At 38.0% G+C, this 19,106-nt stretch overlaps 1 protein-coding gene across 1 annotated transcript in view; it reads right to left on the bottom strand.

The window, feature by feature from the left end:
* Positions 1-1,137: 1,137 nt before the first annotated feature.
* mctp2a (multiple C2 domains, transmembrane 2a) overlaps positions 1,138-19,106 on the bottom strand; it is a 38,719-nt gene continuing 20,750 nt past the window's right edge. Inside the window, exons 18-23 of the mRNA XM_083552756.1 lie at positions 13,197-13,316; positions 10,968-11,009; positions 7,371-7,480; positions 6,680-6,789; positions 5,805-5,902; positions 1,138-1,841 (exon numbers count right to left, since the gene is read on the bottom strand). Of these exons, the coding sequence (XP_083408882.1) occupies positions 1,782-1,841; positions 5,805-5,902; positions 6,680-6,789; positions 7,371-7,480; positions 10,968-11,009; positions 13,197-13,316 (540 nt within the window). The 3' untranslated portion in view covers positions 1,138-1,781. The remainder of the gene's footprint in view (positions 1,842-5,804; positions 5,903-6,679; positions 6,790-7,370; positions 7,481-10,967; positions 11,010-13,196; positions 13,317-19,106) is intronic.

Below are 19,106 nucleotides of genomic sequence, written 5' to 3'. Positions count from 1 at the left end.
TCTATCTGACTGTCAAAAAAAGAGAGAGAGAGAGAGATAGCCTGGGGCTCTGACGGCTCCCCCGAGGCCAATCAAACTCTTCACGCTGCACCGAGCGATGCTCTTTCACCAGAAAGCAAACTGTGGAGGAGAGAAAGGAGGTGGGGGGAAACATTCAGTCCTTCATTTGGAACAAACTTTCCAGTACGTGTGCTAGCATGGCTATTTTTACCAAACAGTCTGTTTAATTATTTACAAGGCTATATATAGGGGAAATAGAGAAGGACTTAAGTTTCAAGTTGTCTCCAATTTCCTGAAAGACAAACCGAATATTCCTCTAATGATCTATAAGAATTTAAATCCATGCCAAAAGCACTGAATTCACATCACAAAATGGACCTTACCATTGTAATTAATGTAATGATTATAGTGCAATAAAAATAACCATATGAATTCTTTCCATGGCTCGATTCTAGCTGTAACTCTTTGAAAAGCGTTGCTTTTTTATGTAAAAGGCCCTGATGACAGAGAAAACGGGAATGTGTATATAATATGAATAAATAAGTTGATGAGGCAGAGAAGCTCCATTTACTGTACTTGGGGCTCTATCACAGAGAGCAACACTACACACTGATGGGTCTGCTGGAGAGCCATTAGGCACTGGAGGTGATTTTAATGAAAATGGGAGAGACTAAGTGCAGGCAATGGAGAGCATTCACTCTCTCTATGTCTCTCTCTGTGTCTGTGTATGTGCATATATGTGTGTGTGTGTGTGCGTGTGTGTGTGTGTGTGTGTGTGTGTGTGTGTGTGTGTGTGTGTGTGTGAGAGAGAGAGAGAGAGAGAGAGAGAGAGAGAGAGAGAGAGAGAGAGAGAGAGAGATGAGAGCTCTCTCATCTGGACCTTGTTTTTATAAAAGAACAACAAAAGCAGTGCATTAGCCCACTGCTCTGGACACATGCAGGTCTTTGATGTGTTGATGTGAGCGTGGTTCTGTCATGGCCGGAGTCCTCCAGTAAAGCAGGGATACGCTGGATAATCACACAGCCTCACCGCACGCCGCTGTGTTTACACACAGAGAACATCCTTCACAGTTAATGGTATCGTATTGAGGATGTGAGCAGAGAAAAATAACATACTCATAAAAGTCAAACCATTAGTTAGCTTTATAAGTTTATAAACATATGTTCTTTTATATATAGTATAAAGGATAAAAAATATTGATACAAAGCATATAATCCATACACATTCAATATTACATTTTACAAAAAGGTCATATTTGATTTTGACTATTTAATAAATATTACTGTTTAAATCAATATTTCTCATGGCATTACATTGTATCAATATAGTTTGCTGTTTACTGTCTAAATGAGGAGATACTTCATCAGGCCTAATGACCTTTTATTAAAATACAAAACTTGTCATTCTCAAATGATTAATACACCACCAGGGCATTTTGTGTCACTTATTAATGTATAGTAGTATTGTGTTCATTCATTTGTTAATTGCTTGTTGTTGATTGCACTATCACGGCAGGGTTTGCTTTTTTCTTTATCATGATCATACTCTGTTAATTACATCCCAACATGCTGGTCTGCAAATCACTGAGTGACATAATGCTCTATCACACAGACACAAGGACACACACACATGCACGCACACTGCTATTTGAGAGAGGCTGAGCAACCTCCCCACAGGAGACAAGTCTGATGGGTGGGGGCGCCACCTGATTCTACAGGATGGGAGGAGACCACTTTCAAACACTGTCTCGCCCTTTCATCCGGAACAACTTGCATGAGCACTAGCGCTTCTTCTTCTGTGCACTCTGGATGCCAGGCACTCTCAGCTCACTATACTGCACCTGTAAAAACAAATAGCACTTTGGTGGGAGGCAGGTAATCTGAGCTCAGGCCGACGCGCAGTAATGGCTCCCATGAGAAGAGTTGCTTGCAGGGGAAAAGCGCAGCGGGCGTGCCTGTAATGAATCATTTTATAAAACACAGGAGCAGAGGGGATTAATCACACCAAGAAAGAATTTGAAAGTGAATGGTTCCTTACCAGTGCAGCAGCATATAAAATCCCCCCCACACCCACCATCTTAAACATCCCTAACTATATTGGATGCAGATGTGTAGCAGTTGACTAGCCCTGCTATCCCAGGTCAATAAGTAAGGCAAGTTACAAGTTATGTCCTTTCAAGGAAACTTTTTGCGCGAGACTAATTATAGCGGCTCGTAGGCAGGAATGTGTGTCTGGGCTGTGCTTCTCTTGATCGTGAGCTTCTGCTGGTCTTTCCAAAGATGCAACTTACATTTTCCTTTTTATTGCAGGCATCTTGATCTACAACCTTTGCTCCTCCGCCTCCTTTTAGTATTGCTCTAGAGCTTGTGTCAGAGATCTCTCCATAGGGTTTTGCTACAGACCCACACAATGTTACTAATCATTCACATCTTTAAGTTTAAAATAAATGGATGCCAGATCCAGTTCACATCATCCTAAGTTTCAAAATGATATAATTATATAACTACTATTACATACATCAGTGGTGCATGTCCCTGCAAAGTTCGAAAGATTAGCTTACTGTAATAGGTAACTTATCTAAAAATGACACAGGCTCACACCCACAAGTGTGAATATTAAAAAGCTTGTATAGGGGCAAACGAGCCACAGAAATTAGTATATAAAATTACTCCACACCAATAGTATGCCAACACACGTCTCACAAGCATGGACCCCAAGTAAGTAATAAAAGTATTGAACTATTAACAAGTATTTAAAAGACAACAGCAGCTTAAAAATGGTAAAAATAATGAAGTAGTTTAAAACAGCCACTTTATTCTGAATCAATAACCAGGCATATCCGCAATTTTCAGATCACCTTTTCAAGATGGCACTGTTCTGCCTCAATATAGATTTCCTCTCTTAGGGTTATAAATTAGTTAAGCTTGAGAATAAATAATACTTCAGTAAACAGTAGAAATATACATCAAACTTAAAAAATACCCACTAACGAAGCTAGGGTTTATGCATGCTCCTCAACCCTGACCCCACTGTCTGTGCTAATAATCATAATGAAAAAATTTTTTTTCTACAAATACATACATACAAACTTTGGAGGAATGCTAAGAAACACTGCTATAGATTGTTATGTTACAGGCAGCTATTTTAAGATGCTGTTCAACTCTCATATGCTTTATTTGCTCATGCTCCTACATATGGCTTCCTCGCAATGTTATTTCATCATGTAAAAGTTAGATATACTGTTATAAATTGATCTTGATGGCTTTGAAAAAAAAATACATTCCATGCTATCTTAAGGAAAAAAAATACAAAAATGAAAAGAAGTCAAATTCAGGTAAGAAAAGACATGAAAGTCAACTTATTTTTTGTGTATTTTTCCCCAAAACAATTCCTGGTAGTGTAGATGTACTGTAGATGAGCACACACTAATTACATGCCCAGATTAGAAAATGGAAAGATGGAGATGGAGGGAACAAAGATAAGGTGGCTTCACCAAAACATGAAACCACCCTCAGAACTGACAGATGGTTCTAGTTTCAGAACAGAGGATCTGCCTTAAGAAATCCACTTTAGGGGGCTTTGGGTTTGAAGAACTGAATGGCACTAATTGCCAAGTCGCTTCCAAAAACGGAAAAGAAATTCAATCTGAACTTGTGTAATACATTGTTCATTTGGGTAGGCAGTTTTTCCATACAGAGATATAGTTATTTGCATGCATTCCTGACTGCAAATGCACCGTGGTGCATAAAATGTGTGTGTGTGTGTGTGTGTGTGTGTGTGTGTGTGTGTGTGTGTGTGTGTGTGTGTGTGTGTGTGTGTATATATATATTTTATATATTAATTAACCAAGCAGACATTTAATTTAAAATTGTTTTAAAAATGTAAATGTTAATAATTGTAAATTATTAATAAAAAAAGACAAGCAATTTTATGTTTTGCATATCTTCCCCCTAACCGTAGCGAAATTGAACCAAACCATGACTCAACAAGCAAGGTACGTACTGTGAATTTTGTGTACTGTTACACCATTATAAATATTGTTATTAATGTAATTAAGGGGGAAAAAAAAAAAACGAAAAAATACTATTTATATAATATACATTTCTGGCAAACTCCATCTTAGTGCTTTGACTGCCTCCTTCACTAGACTTTTTCACCTCAGTGCAGAGATTCAATATAGGAAGCTAAAAATGATCTAATCAATGCGAAAACAAGGCAAAAATGTTTAAGCCTGGATCAGAGCCCTTAAGTGCAAACAAAAAGGCCACAGATTCTACTAACACGTGAAGCCAAATCCAAATAATACCACTAAGATGAGCTTTAAAGACCCTTGAATTATTGCTCTGGTCGTGCGATGAAAATCCTTCCTTCACTCAGGGTAGATTTACAATGGCTTCAGAACACTCTAAGCTCCGATGTAACTGTGAATTACATACAGTAAGAGTTCAGGGTGGTTTGTCCATTAAATAAATCAGTGTCATGTTCACTCGGCTCATCATTACTCCAAGATCACTTGGCTTTCATCACACACAAACAAAACTGATAATGAGAGATGAAACTGAAGTGACATCACTGAGTAGAGATCAAAGCAGACCCATCAGGGCCATTGGGTCAGCATATCAAGACATGTTGGCCCTTATTCATCAAGGCAGTGCAGAAATGAGCACAGATTTAAAGACACAGTACTGAAATGTGTGAACAAATCTGCATCTGTAAACTGTTGTACATCATCAGTACAAGCAAAGATTTTGGTGCAGTTCATGTATACGCTTCAGCTGAGTGTAAACAAGCTACAGTACTCACTAGTCCCTTATATAAACTTTAAGACACACACACACACACACACACACACACACACACACACACACACACACACACACACACACACACACACACACACACACCAAACAGGACCTAGATTGTTCAGATGTTGTAATACTGAGCCTGTAAAGAAAAAGCATTAAGCAAGAGTTTTTAAATGTATTTAACTGAGAAGTAGGAAGGAACCATAGAGAAAATAAACAATAATTGAAGCTGAGCTGCTTTTATCCAAGTATGCTGTAAAATACAATGAAAGTTTTGGAACTCTTCTCTGTTTCAATTTTATTTCCCAAAAATCATTTCACCTGCCAATTCCTCTCCACCTGTCAGCTCTTCCCATCATACAACAGCTACCAACCGAGGAGGGTGAAGGCTAACATGTGCTTCCTCTGAGACACATAAAGCCAGCCAACCTCATCTTATCAAACTGCTGCTCATGCTGTGCCACAGTACAGCGTAACACATTTGGAAGAAAGCACTATCTGCCATCTTCTGCACACATGAGCTCACAGATGCCCATGACTATGGCCATCATTCCCACCCAGACAGTAGAGCCAAATCTGCTCCCTTGGCTTGGATGCCACAGAAGGCTGAGGCATCATCCAAATTTGAACTCTCGGTCTCCCAACAATAGGTTCATAAATAGTAACTGGCCTCCTTGTGTTATAAATTTATATTGTCGCAATAATATGAAGATATTTTACAGGCTTCACCCAACGGTAAATGCCTGTGGGAGTTTATATATTTATGGTAAGTACCTGTTCTTTTGTTAGAAACAGCAAACTGTACAGTATAGTAATGTTAGCTCAGTAGCATGGTATCTTGCTTGTTAGTAGTTTCTTTTAGAATACTGTATACAAACCAATTTACTTGTTTTTTTTTCTTTATTTTAATTTATTTGTCATGTTTAACTGACTAGTTTTGTGTAGTCATAAAAAACTGTTAAATCGTAAAAAAAAAAAATATATAGCTAAAATCATACCTTTTGAACATCTGATGGCACTCTCCTGAGGAAGTCCAGTAATTCATTGTTTTCAATGGCATGTGGGCTGCGGAGCTTCTTAGTAAATTTGTTAACACCTGCAAAAATTATAATTAGATAGATAGAATATATTAATAAACAAATTAAAATAAATATATTAATAAACAAATATAGATAAACATTTAGAAATATAGAAAAGTGTAAGAGAAACAGCCACTAAATGTGTAACATTTCCAGGATTTAATATAAATGTACATATGTTGCTATACTTATTGTTTGGCCTGGAACCGATCCTACTAGTGCTTTTGTAAAACTACTAATAGTTCATCTTATATTGCTCAACTCTCTTCTATTTTGACATTTTCAGTTTGCACTTTTTTTTTTCCTTTTTGGCAAACACAGAGTATAGACCACAAATAATATTTTTATTACCAATATATTATCACCAATATATACAAAAATAGCTTAGTAAGGAAAATTATTACATCTTTGTACTGACTCAAGGCAGAATGCTGTCAACATGATTTTAGGAATTTCAAAGTTTTTATGAGTTTCTGCAGTACAATCATAGATGTGTAATATTACCTTGCAGTGTACCTTGAGGGCACACACAAAGGCTCATTTAAGATCAGTACATCTGCACACCCCTACCCTGCCGAATAAGCAACAGTAGATCAAATTCCCAATTCTGATCTGCTACTCTAGGCAGCGCAGTGAAAATGGATGACTGTTATAATTCCTTTAAGCAGCCGTCACTAAGCTGCCAGGTGCAATCATAAGCAACTGTGATGTGGTAATATTTCCTAAAATGTTGATGGAAATACCAGAGCCAAACTACATGACACAATGCTAGAAGTGCATGCTCGCTAACTTACCCCATAACAACACAATGTAGCGCAAAGGGATAAAGTAGAGTGCAGATGCAGCAATGAACAGGATGCAGCAGGCCAGGATGGACAAGAATGGCACAGACCAGTTGAAGGTGCTGCCAAAAATAAATTTTGATTATTTAGACAGGCAGGTTTCTTATCTGTAATGGCTTAACTAAAAACATTGTGTTACTTTCCTTTGTCTATATGTACATTATTTACAGGTTATTTTATATTAGCTGCAGTCCAGTTTTAGCCACAGTTTAATTCATTTTATTTGAAAGTAAATAAAACAGTTTGGTCATTCATGGGGTAAGAACACTATGTGATCTTACAGTGTTTACAGTACACACCTTTAACTGCAGCTTAGCAGCCCTTACATACCGCTTCACAAACACACGCACTGTCACCTTATTCTCAACTTGAGAACTGCGATAATTATCCACGAACATCGCTAGTAATGAATATAGAAAACGTCTGATTACACTTGCAACAATGCAAGTTGTTATATTTGTGTGGGGAAAAAAATTGTCTTCTGAAAAAGGTGCTTAAACACTGTTTCACTGGCATTTGAACATCATTAAGTATAAAGCGTTTTTTATTTTTATTTATTTATTTATTTTTTATTCTATTGGCTATACAATGTATTTGTGAATACAGTCCATAATTCAAGATCATGTAGAAACTTCACACTTACTTCTTTACTCTTTCTCCGATAGATGCTATTTCATCAAGAACGCTTTGGACAGTGAGCACAATTTCTTGAACCATATAGATTTTCTCCATCAGCCCTCTTTTCTCTGATTCCTAAAGAGGTAAAAAAAAAAAAAAAAAAAAAAAAAAAAAAAAAAGAGTGATGATAAATGTCAGTCATTTGAAAAACGGCAGATAAAGAGGGCTTTATTTCCAGTGTGCTATCAGGAGTAATTCATCTGCTCAATGGTCTGTAATGAGCAACTGCAACTTCGAATCTCTTGTGTTGGGGCGGTTTAGAAAATGAGCGACTTTCTGAGTTTAGTAAGAAAAAATTCAGCTTTTGTCAACCCCAAACAATAGAGGAGCATCACAATCAAAGATTAAGTGGTGAAAGAAATAGATGTAAAAAAAAATGGCCATCAGCAATCAGGATGAACACCCAGCGATTTGTGTGTGTGTGTGTGTGTGTGTGTGTGTGTGTGTGTGTGTGTGTGTGTGTGTGTGTGTGTGTGTGTGTGTGTGTGTGGGAGAGAGGAGGAGAGAAATACAGTGTCCAATCCACAACTCTTCACTGGACAAGTGTTGGCTTGTTTTTGTAGAGTGCAGACCAGCAGGTATCACACTTCTCATTGCGAGGGCTATCAGCGAGATTGAGTGTGGCGTTCCACTTGAAAGATAAATCTATTACTGTCTGTGATCTTATGTAAGTGAACTTGCGGCAGTGTATGTAATCTTGTAATACAAAGTGATGTTTTTACTTAATTTGAGAGGAATGGGAAATCCCATTGCCGTTTTGCACTTGATGCATCATGGAGTATCGGGTTGCGGTGTAATTCAGACACGCACCAAATGGACTTTTGTGGGGGGGCTGTCCATTTTACTTAGGGAAGATTGCAAGTATAATCTCAAGTCCAAAGTAGAATGATCCCATCAGAGATTCCTGCAGCAATAAAGCCATGGTGTGGAGCTCTCCAGAGGCAGGGAGATGCAGAGAGCTAGAGATAACAGGAGTAATGCAAGCTAAAGGGAGCCAAGAAGCCTCACATCAAAAGGAGCGAATAATGACAGAAATAATGACATCTAGAAAGAGTGCCAAGTCGGGAGGGTGGTGGTGGAGGCGAGGCTTGTGATTGAGGGGAGGATGAGTGGTGCCTATGTTTGTGTTTAAAAAGCATTCTCTTTCCTCAGACAGTGCAACAAGAGTCTATAACAGCTCCTGGGAGAGAAAGGGACACTACTTTCATTCAAAGCTATTCTTCTTCCCTCTGACACAGGAAACCAGAAAAAAATACCCATTCCGAGACTCTGTACATCCGCAACACACTGAGGCCAGGGCTCAACACAGACAAAATGCCATGCTTTACACTCTTTTAAACTCCTTCGTACAAATATGTTTTTGTAGGTTAAGTCAATTCTGGATTTTACATTTCAAGCTAATTAATTTTGAGGTTAAGAAGAGAAATGGTTTTCCAGTGTTAAACTATGTGTGTACACGTGTGTGCATGAGTGTTTGTCCTTGGTCTAATGGGGATCAAATTAACACAGAATGAAAAGTACACAGCAAATACACCAATAAGCTCTTCTTCATTCATTTTATCTTACAAAAAGAGGAAATAAGAATTATGTATCACAAGTGTAACATAAATGGAAACAAATAGGATCAGAAATCAAAAGCTGCAAGGCTTACTGCACCATGCTACATTTACTATCAGCAATATGTCCTTGTGCTGTATGACGAAGGTGATACATTGGAGGAGAATGAAGGGGTAAAAGGGCAGAAAGAGTACAGTTAAATTTTATGGGGTGGGTAGGGGTTGGAGTATGTGTGATCCTCTACAACCAGGCCACATTGGCTCTCAGCTATCTGGGACATTAAATCAGCGAGCTGTTTTCTTTATTCTTCTCATTTTTTGATGTGATTAAACCAGTGCCGATCTGCACAATCTGACTCTTACCTAAGGCCAAAGGGACATCTCTTTCTTTGCACACATGATTGTACATGATCTCTCTATCCCCAGGAGAGATTTATATTTAAAGGCCAGATTTTTGTAACACAACCTTTAGGCTTTTACTAGAGGTAACATATTGTATTTTTTTCCAAGGGAGAAAAAAAAGGAAAAATACAATACTTTTACTTCTTTTATTTGGTATTCCTTAATTTAATAATGAATTAATTTCTATCCTTCCATAGAGGCTTCTTTGCTTTTTTGATCTGCCAATATGATTTATAATGTAAGATGTAAGTCACAGCTTTCAACCATAATAGAAATCAGGTACATTTAAATTAAATACATTTACAACAAGCCAATTATTCTGCTTAATTATTTAAATGAAAGAACACATTTAATTTTCACATAATGTAAATAATGTAAAAAAAAAAAAAGTAAAAAAAAAAAAAAAAAAGCACAGCTTAAAGTATATTAAAAAACAAATCCTGCTCACTGGCGGTCTGGATCTGAACTGTGAGCTTTTCTGTTCTCCTAAATGCAATTAATTAGACAAATTAAATAAAAATGGTTAATATTACTTTCAAGTCAACATGAAAAACACGTACACATTGGATTTACAATCAGCACTTATGTGCCACCTGTAATTGGCCTATTATTGCTTTTTCTTTGGGATCAAAGATATTTTTTTCCTTCTAAGATTTATCACAATTGCCTGGCTGCTGGGCATCCACACACATATAACACGCATCATCTTTGAATTAGCCGTTCAGCTCTGTATTTGGAAGAGAGACCTGCTTCAGCAGAGCGATTCCTTTCTGAAGATGAAACTTGCCTGCAGTCATTGCGACTGAATATATTTAGTGCTTTATGGATATAAATCCTGGGCCTGCAGCCACATAGTGCCGGGGTCAGTGCTCACAGACTCCGAGCTTCACACTTCCACAGTCAGAAAGCAATAACATATCATCTGCCTTAAACTCAATCCCCTCTGGAGTAGACAAAGTGGCTAATATTGCTATAAGCTATGTCTATGACTATACACACTTAATAAACATTGTTAATGGTTAAGCCACACAATAAATGACATTCAATCTGCATAGAGCACAATGACTTTTAAGTGATTTATCATTTGTACAAAAAAAGAACACAAAAATTGTGGGTACCTGAAGCCGGTAAATGATTGTTGCGCTTAGTGTAAACAAAGAGAATGAGGCACCATTTATTTATTTATCCCAAGTTCAACTAAGGACCAGCCTTCCAATTCATATGTGTCTGTTGTGATATTTTTCACACTGTATCTGTTCCCTAGAGGAAGGCTGACTTCAATTAATGATTCCATTCTGTGCTTATTTCTGCGTTTTAAAGGAGCGCAACGAAGCAACCAAAATCCATTTGTGGTCTGAGGGAACATTCCCGTGAGGCCACACTGACGCTAGAGGAAAAATGTACTTCACTGAGACAGTCACAGTGCCTGTCCTCATTTCAAGTTTATTTAACTTGGATTTTGCAAGTTAAACACAGAGGCTGGACAGACAGTACGACACATTATAGCCCTGCAAGGGCAGACCCTGAGCTTGATGAACTTTCAGACTGGAATTATTCACATAGAAGAGAAAAACAAAGATATGCGCAAAAAAGAATGAAAGTACCTTTTCATCTTCATCTTCATCCTCTGCAGCAGAGATGCTCTCCTAAAAGAAAAGGAGAGTGCAGTTAGAGTCTGCAAGGTGGGGACATGGAGGCGCCAGAGCATTTTTTTTTAACAAACACCTCGTAATGAAAACCTTCTCTTGTATGTCCACCCCTATTGGGAGAGGCCCGTTGCCTTAGCAACTACATCATGGGGTGACCTCGTACAAAAAAGAAAGGTGAGTGTGATGGGGCCTTCATCACAAGAGCCATGTCACTGCCAAGCAATCTCATTTCTTTACGACATAAAAACACACACACACACACACTCACAGAGAAAACAGAAAGGAAGGGAAAAAATGAAAAACATTTAATTTGGGCTGCCTGTGCTTGCATCGTGTTACATCAAGTCATTGCTGTCCCTGGGCGTGTACAGGATGTGACACTGGTGTTCTGATTCTACTGGGAAGAAGAGGTCAGGACACTGCTGCGCCCAGACTTTAACATTATTCAGAGAGCACAGCTCTGCTCACAGCCTGAGACCCAGGCAACAAGAATAGGAGTGTCACTGAAGTGATAAGATGTGTTGGGACTACATGGGACAAATGTTGCATCTGAAAGCAATGGCAACAGAGGCCACGGCAACAGCTTCACAAAGAATATTACTTAAATAATATATTTTAGAATTATATTTATCTATAATTGTTACTGTTTATTATTATTATTATTATTATTATTATTATTATTATTATTATTATGTTTATGATAAGGGAGACAAATATATGGGGTGCTTACATTAAAAACTCATGAATAAATCTATGAGAAGGGGTTTAGAAGCTGTGTAGAGGTGTATGTCATCTCATAAATACTCATAGAAAGTGTGTAGAAAACACTATTTTCAACATTATTTAATAACAAAATACACAAAAAAACACTTTGGCCTAAATATCTTGCATTTGTTCCCCATATTAATTATCTACAGCATATTTATAACAATAATTCTAAAAACAATACAGTCATATAGAGTAATTGTAGAACATAATCTAGTAGGTATATGATGTGGATAAAAATATGTGGACATCTGACACATAAAAATGTGATTGTTATACTGCATTCTAATTTGTATTATTTTTGTTATGATACCAGTTTTAAGAAAATACTTTGCACTAGATTTTGTGTGACTGCAGGGATTTGTTTTCATTCACCCACAAGAGCATTAATAAGGTCAGGCACTGATGAGGGAGGCCAGCATTTTAATCTCAATGTTGTTCAGTGGGGTTGAGTTCAGTGCTCTGTGCAGGGCACTCTAGTACTTCAACTCTAACTCTGACAGCCATGTTTTCATGGAGTTTGTGTGTGCTTCGTGCACAGGGGCATTGTCTTGATGGAACATGGTTAGGCCTCTTAGTTCCAGTGAAGGCAATCTTAATGCAACAGTGTAAAGAGACATTTTAGACAATTGAGTGCTTTCAACTTTGTTACACCAGCTAAGTGAGGTTCCACATATTGGTCTGATAAACAGGTGTCCACATAGTTTAAGCCATGTAGTTTATTATAATAGGTTTACGCTATAAATCTATCCTAGCCTCTCTATTTACAATTAATTATTATTTTATTAATTAGTTAATTAATTAATTATTATTTTATTAACTAATTTATTATTATTATTATTATTATTATATTATTATTATAAATATTATTATTATTATTATTATTATTATTATTATTATATTACTATGATAAATATGATTATTATTATAAAAACTATTAGCTTGTAATAATTTTTAACTGCAACTTTCAAATATATAGATATAGAAAATAATGCTGACTTTTTAGGAAGTGAGCTTATGTAGGCTGTGACTGAAGGGAACATTTCTATGTTTGTGCATGTGTGTGTGCTTGTGCATGTGTGTGTGTGTGTGTGTGTGTGTGTGTGTGTGTGTGTGTGTGTGTGTGTGTGTGTGTGTGTGTTTGTGCATGTGTGTGTGCTTGTGCATGTGTGTGTGTGTGTGTGTGTGTGTGTGTGTGTGTGTGTGTGTGTGTGTGTGTGTGTGTGTGTGTGTGCTGTCCCGACTGTGGCTGTATTTGCTTGTATACTATTAGAATTTATTAATGTGTAAAATATGATCTTTTGTGTTTTCTTTCAAACACAGAATACATGTAAAGCATGCTGCTGATATTTTCCGTGTCTGAATATGTGTTGATTGTGTGTGTGTGTGTGTGTGTGTGTAAGATGTCATTGCACTCACCAGGTCCTGACTGTGGCTGCCCACGCCTGGCGTGATGTGGAAATAGTTCCAACCGATGAGCAGCAGGAGAAAAAGAGGCAACATGAACAGCTCAAAGTGCCACACTGTCAATACAAAGACCTGTAAGAAGAAGAGAAAGAAAGGAAGAACAGATGAAAGAAGGCCATACAGAGGGTTAGACTGTGCAGTGGGCAGCAATAAATGACATCCTCATGCCTCCTCCTCAAAAACAAACAAATGTGTCATAAGCCCTAGCAGCTTACAGAAATAACCCAAGCAGACACCCATGCCATATTATTGTCTCTGCGAAGCATCGCAATCTCACAACCTCTGTCAGGCTCTGTGTGAATGTGAGCGCGCACGCACGTTAGCAGCACAGTAGCAATTTTAATATTTCAAAATTCCATTTGCATCGATTAACACCATGCTGGCGCTGCGTAATTCCTTAGCAGCAGAGCTGGCCAGATATTGGCTGACATACTACTTTCTGAACATAGAAAGAAAGAAAAAAAAACAAGTGCTGCTAGCAATTTGCTTTCTTACTCTGTGAAAAGCCCATAAAGCTGGTAGCAATAATACAGATTGTGCTGAATGAACAGTCCTTGATAATGGGAAAAGAGGAGGCACTTAACACTCTGCACCTCTCAGCCAAGCACTAATTGGACAGCCACGCTTAAGCAAGTTCAGTAGTGGCCTAATGAGTATGTCTGTGGAGCTATCACAGGATTTGTCAATCAAGACATGAAGGTAGGTAAGAGTTAGAAATGAAATGGCTCATTTACTTTGTATGTATGTGCGGGCAGTTCAGCAAACCATCTAAATGCATTGGTAGTTATGCATTGTAATTAAATTTGAGGCATTAATTCAATAATTGTTATTCTATAAAACGTTCACAATGAGTGTTAGCGACACAAAAAAAAAAAATTTTGGTACAACCATTGTTTATACAAATATTTTTTTGTGTATGTATATACTTTGTATATCCATAAATAGAGTTTGAATTAAAATGCAATGTATCGCTCCTCTGAATAAATGAATTATACATGCTGCACCTGGAAGGGAACAGGAGACAAACGTGAGCATTGACATCTAAACAGTAGCTCTGTAGTAGTTGTGATATGATTAATGAAGATCAGAAATTTCCCACAGGCTCCCTATGCTGGGCATGAACTGGCCAATGCTAGCGTCCGGGTTAAGTTTTGTTTTTGCTAATTAACACAAACATCCTAATAAATATTTATTCATTTCAAATGACACCTGTTTTCTGAACACACTACAACTGAAGTAACATTTCCATTACTTCCTTCATCCTCACTTCTAATAGCAGTCAGGTAGCTAAAGCTAATCTGACAGCATGTTGCAGAGAATTTTTATCAATATTCCTAAATTTCCATACATTGTATACCAATTTAAAGCAATCTGATGCAAGTCAGCAGCCCGGAAACCATTCAGTTTGATTGTCTTCCAATTTCTGGTAGAAGTTTGGCAGTTTCATCAGCTGCGAAATTCTGCAATGATATCCGCTGTTAAAGGTGTCCCAAAATCTCTGTTAAAAGCTTTCCTCTTTTTGTACCATTGTGGAAAAAATTATATGCTAAAGATACAATTTAAAATATTGATGTGACCCAAATCTTTGTTTTCCTGCCTGTCTTATATAGTACTGTTAGCATACTGTCACAAAATGCTTTTCTAAAAATATATAAATTGTGATTTTTGTTAATAAAAAAAATCTCTTAATTACAAACTGATGCAAACAAAATTTAAAGTAAGTAAAATGTTAAATAGTTTTTTTTTTTTTTTCCCGTGCTAAATATTAATATACATATATTTAAATAGACATGGAGTAAAGCACCATCAAGCAGCATATACGCGTGTGTGTGTGTGTGTGTGTGTGTGTGTGTGTGTGTGTGTGTGTGTGTGTGTGTGTGTGTGTGTGTGTGCTTCTTACTTATATGTTCAAATCAAATTTGTAGTATTTTTTTACAATATTATAATAGTTTCAACAATTCGTAAATTCTGAGAAACATTTTTGAGATTTTTTTTGTGTAAATCGTAGGTTGCTATGTTTGCCTGATTTTTAGAGATCACAGTTTTTTACAAAAACATGCAGAGAAAAAGACTAAACAGTATACTTTGACATGGTTAAAAACAGTAGATTTGGCTTTAACGGAGACAGGATCAGGATAGACTGACGCTTCAAGGCATTGAGTTTCAGCACTGATAAACTACAGCATATTCCTGTGATATAACCCAAATAACTATGTGTAGAGACACAATGCTCTGGAGGCAAACTCTCAAGTATGACACTCGGGCCAGGTATACACACGTACACACACACACACACACACACACACACACACACACACAGCCACTAGGGATATGCCATCTGTTACTGATGTGTAGAGCATTATGGCTGCATGGCCTCGCACTTACTGTAATGGCAAAATAAACTCACTGGCCAATTTAATAAGAACAGTAAGAAGCTGTTCATAGCACCAACCAAATTGGTAATCAAGAGACACAGTGCAATACATAAAATCATTTAGATATAGGACAAGGATGTCCACTAATGTTTGCATTATTCATCTGAATATGGAAAAAAAATGTGATCTCAGTGATTTTGATCATGGCATGGTTGTTAGTGCCAGATGGGCTGGTTCAAGTATTTTAGAAGCAGATCTTCTGAGACAGTCACACCCAACAGTCTCGGATTGGTGTGAAAAACAACAACAAAAACAATCCACTGAACAGCAGTTTGCATTGTAGATGGAGCCAGACTGGTTTGAGCTGACAGAAAGTCTACATTAACTTAAATTACCACTCATTACAAACATGGCAAGAAGAGAAAGTATCCCATGCACAAAATATTATACCTTGAGGCGGATGGGGCATAACAGTAGAAGATAACATCAGGTTTCACTCCTTTCAGCCAAAAACAGGAATCTTAGTCTTCAGAAAGATAATAAGACAAATCTTTGTTATCAGTATGATAGTAAGACAAACGTGTGTGTGTGTGTGCGCATGTGCACAGAGGGAAAGCTGTGCCTGTCTGGTCTGATTGGGAGTAATCTGCATCATACTGTGTCCCTGTGTCACAGGTAGCCTACTACTTCTAGTGCCTTTCCAAAGAGAGAGAGAGAGAGAGAGAGAGAGAGAGAGAGAGAGAGAGAGAGAGAGAGAGAGAGAGAGAGAGAGAGAGAGAGAGAGAGAGAGAGAGAAAGCAAGTCTTCAAAACTGACACTAGCCCAGCAGGAAAGCTGAACTCCTATACCCTCACTGCAAAAGCTGCTACATTAACCACTAAAGTGGAATTGCCTAAGCTGTATCTTCCCGTGAGAAGAGAGGGAGAGCCCATTCATTTCCATGCAGGGAGCCAGGACTGGTGATCTGTCACAGATATTCATAATAGCACACTAATGCAAATTCTTGCTCAGCAGCATGCATGCATAGTGGACAAGATAAAAGTGCAGTGCAATTCAGTGCCTCGTGCCTTAACACACTGACTAAATCAGAGGATAAACTAAACGTGGCAGAAAAATCTCCAGCTTGCCTCCCACCATGTGTGTATGCTCTAGCTTCAGCCCAACTACACTGTAAGTACATGCCTTTTTTTAAACGCTAATAAAAATGTCCCAGCAAGTGCCTGGGAAAGCTGTTCCAATTCAGTCACTAGGGCATTTAGACAGGGTCCAACTTGTCAAATGGCCTCCAACTAATGAGCAGAGACAGTGGTCTACCTTCCCCCATCTCCTGAAATATTCTATCACTCCTGCAGAACTAATTCTTCTCTAAGCAGTTTATGTATTATTAGCAGTGAGTGTCAGTGATTAAAGAAGGTAGATAAATTGCACCCTGTCAGCCTTAGGAGTAAATTAGTGCTTTCTTCTACATTATAGATGTGTCGCAATGCTTTATTGATTATATTTCACTAAGCCAACACTGGGTCTATGTGACCAGCAATAATTATTAACCAATTATAAAGAGAGGAACAAGCTAGAATCCATAAGACGTACCTGGATTGTTTGTCTTGAAACCATGCACAATTGAATAATGAATAAGAATGAATTTTTTTTTTTTTTTTTTTTACAAATCATTCATGTGAAAAAGGTGTGCAATGATTGAATGTGTAAGATAAAAAAAAAGTGGAAAGGTTTAATCAAAAAGAAGCAAAACAGCCGTGTAGGCTTGAGTGTGTGATTTGCGAAGAGCAGCCTTAGCGGAGACACTCCACCTGCAGTGTTAAGAACAGCAACGTTAATAAGATTCAGCCTTAATGCATTTCTGTGGATCCTTGAGCTGATCCGTCTGGCTGGGTGTAATTCCTGCACCTAATAATAAAGCACTCCGCGATTAAAAAAGTGTGAATAAAACAACTCCAGGAGCTGCAGCTAGAGCTGGCAGCGGGCGCTGCCACCCACGCTGTCCCTGGAGGGGGAGAGGGAAAGCCATGGCAGAATATGAAAGGACAAATATGCCCGCACGAAGAGTTTATACAATCCTGCAAAATAATTATAGAGGAAATAGTGGGTTAGCAGAGAAGCAACCAATCTACACTGCTGCCCGATGCACAAAACAGCAGCTCCTGGAGAAAAAAAACGTTTCTTTTCCAACAGGGCTAAGTGCATTCAACATGACGCGAGTACATTACAGCCCTCTCCTGCTTTAAATAAATTCCTTTGCATTTAGCAGACAAAAGGAATTCATAATGAATCAAATAAATAATATAAAAAGAATCTGATTTAACAAATCATAAATTGGAGAAATAATGTTAATTTTTTGTTGTTGTACAGGTTAAATGAAATTAATAGTTATAGAAGTTTTGCTGAAATACAGACTGATTTATGGCGAAATAATTATTAAAAAGTATCATTCAAATTCTTATAAAAATATTAATGTTTGGTAAGCATTCTTAGCTATAAAACTGACCAGCTAAACTACGATTGTGAGTGTGTCATCTGTGTGTGTGTGTGTGTGTGTGTGTGTGTGTGTGTGTGTGTGTGTGTACAAAATCGTGATGGGGAAGTTTGAGTCTCTTTCATAGATTTATGTTGTGTAGCTGCCAGCCAACGCGCTGAGGGTCAGTGAGAGGGCTATGGAATCATGCCAAATTATAAGAACATATCAGAAGTTTAACAAGACTGACTACTGGCTACAGGCTATATGTGTGTGTGTGTGTGTGTGTGTGTGTGTGTGTGTGTGTGTGTGTGTGTGTGTGTGTGTGTGTGTGTGTGTATCTGTGTGTGTGCGTGTATGTGATAGTGAGAGATTTAAAATGAAAGATTTTTTCCGAAGGGCACCTAAAGTAATTTGCATTGCTTTCTCAATTAAAATACAAGAAAGATAATATTAATAGTGAATCAAATGCCCCAGCGATTTCAGTGCACATGCGTCTTAGCCCGAGAAAAAAACATGAAGGAATGCACACTGTTCGTGCGGATATACTGTAAATCTGTCTTTTATTTTCTCAATTCATAATCTGTTTTAATGTTTGTTATGTTTGTAGGAGGTGAATAAAGTTAAATCTATAGAAAAATGTAAAATAGCTTGTACACACACATTTTCCTTTTTTTTCCCACTGAGCCAGAAAAGCCGTTGCAGTGGCCAGTGAGATGTTCTGATCTAGGCTCGTGTGATACACAGTGAGAAAGGGAGACAAAGGCAAAGATGAGGGGACGAGGCTGTCTAGGAATGGTGCAGCAAGGCTGTCAGTGGCTGCCACATTGACCCTGCCTCCACCGCGCTGGCCACCAGTGTTTAATCCGTGTCGGGAGCATTAACACTCAGCCACCTCCTGGGTGACAGATCTGCCATGCGAGCCTTCTTCCCCTGAGGCCACTGGGGCCCGAGTGTCAGTTCTGCTCTCACACACACACACACACACACACACACACACACACACACACACACACA

This window comes from Silurus aristotelis (genome assembly GCF_946808225.1).
Source record: "Silurus aristotelis genome assembly, chromosome: 10".
NCBI lineage: Eukaryota > Metazoa > Chordata > Actinopteri > Siluriformes > Siluridae > Silurus > Silurus aristotelis.
Note: the sequence above shows the minus strand (reverse complement) of the source record. Positions and strands in the feature narration are given on the sequence as shown.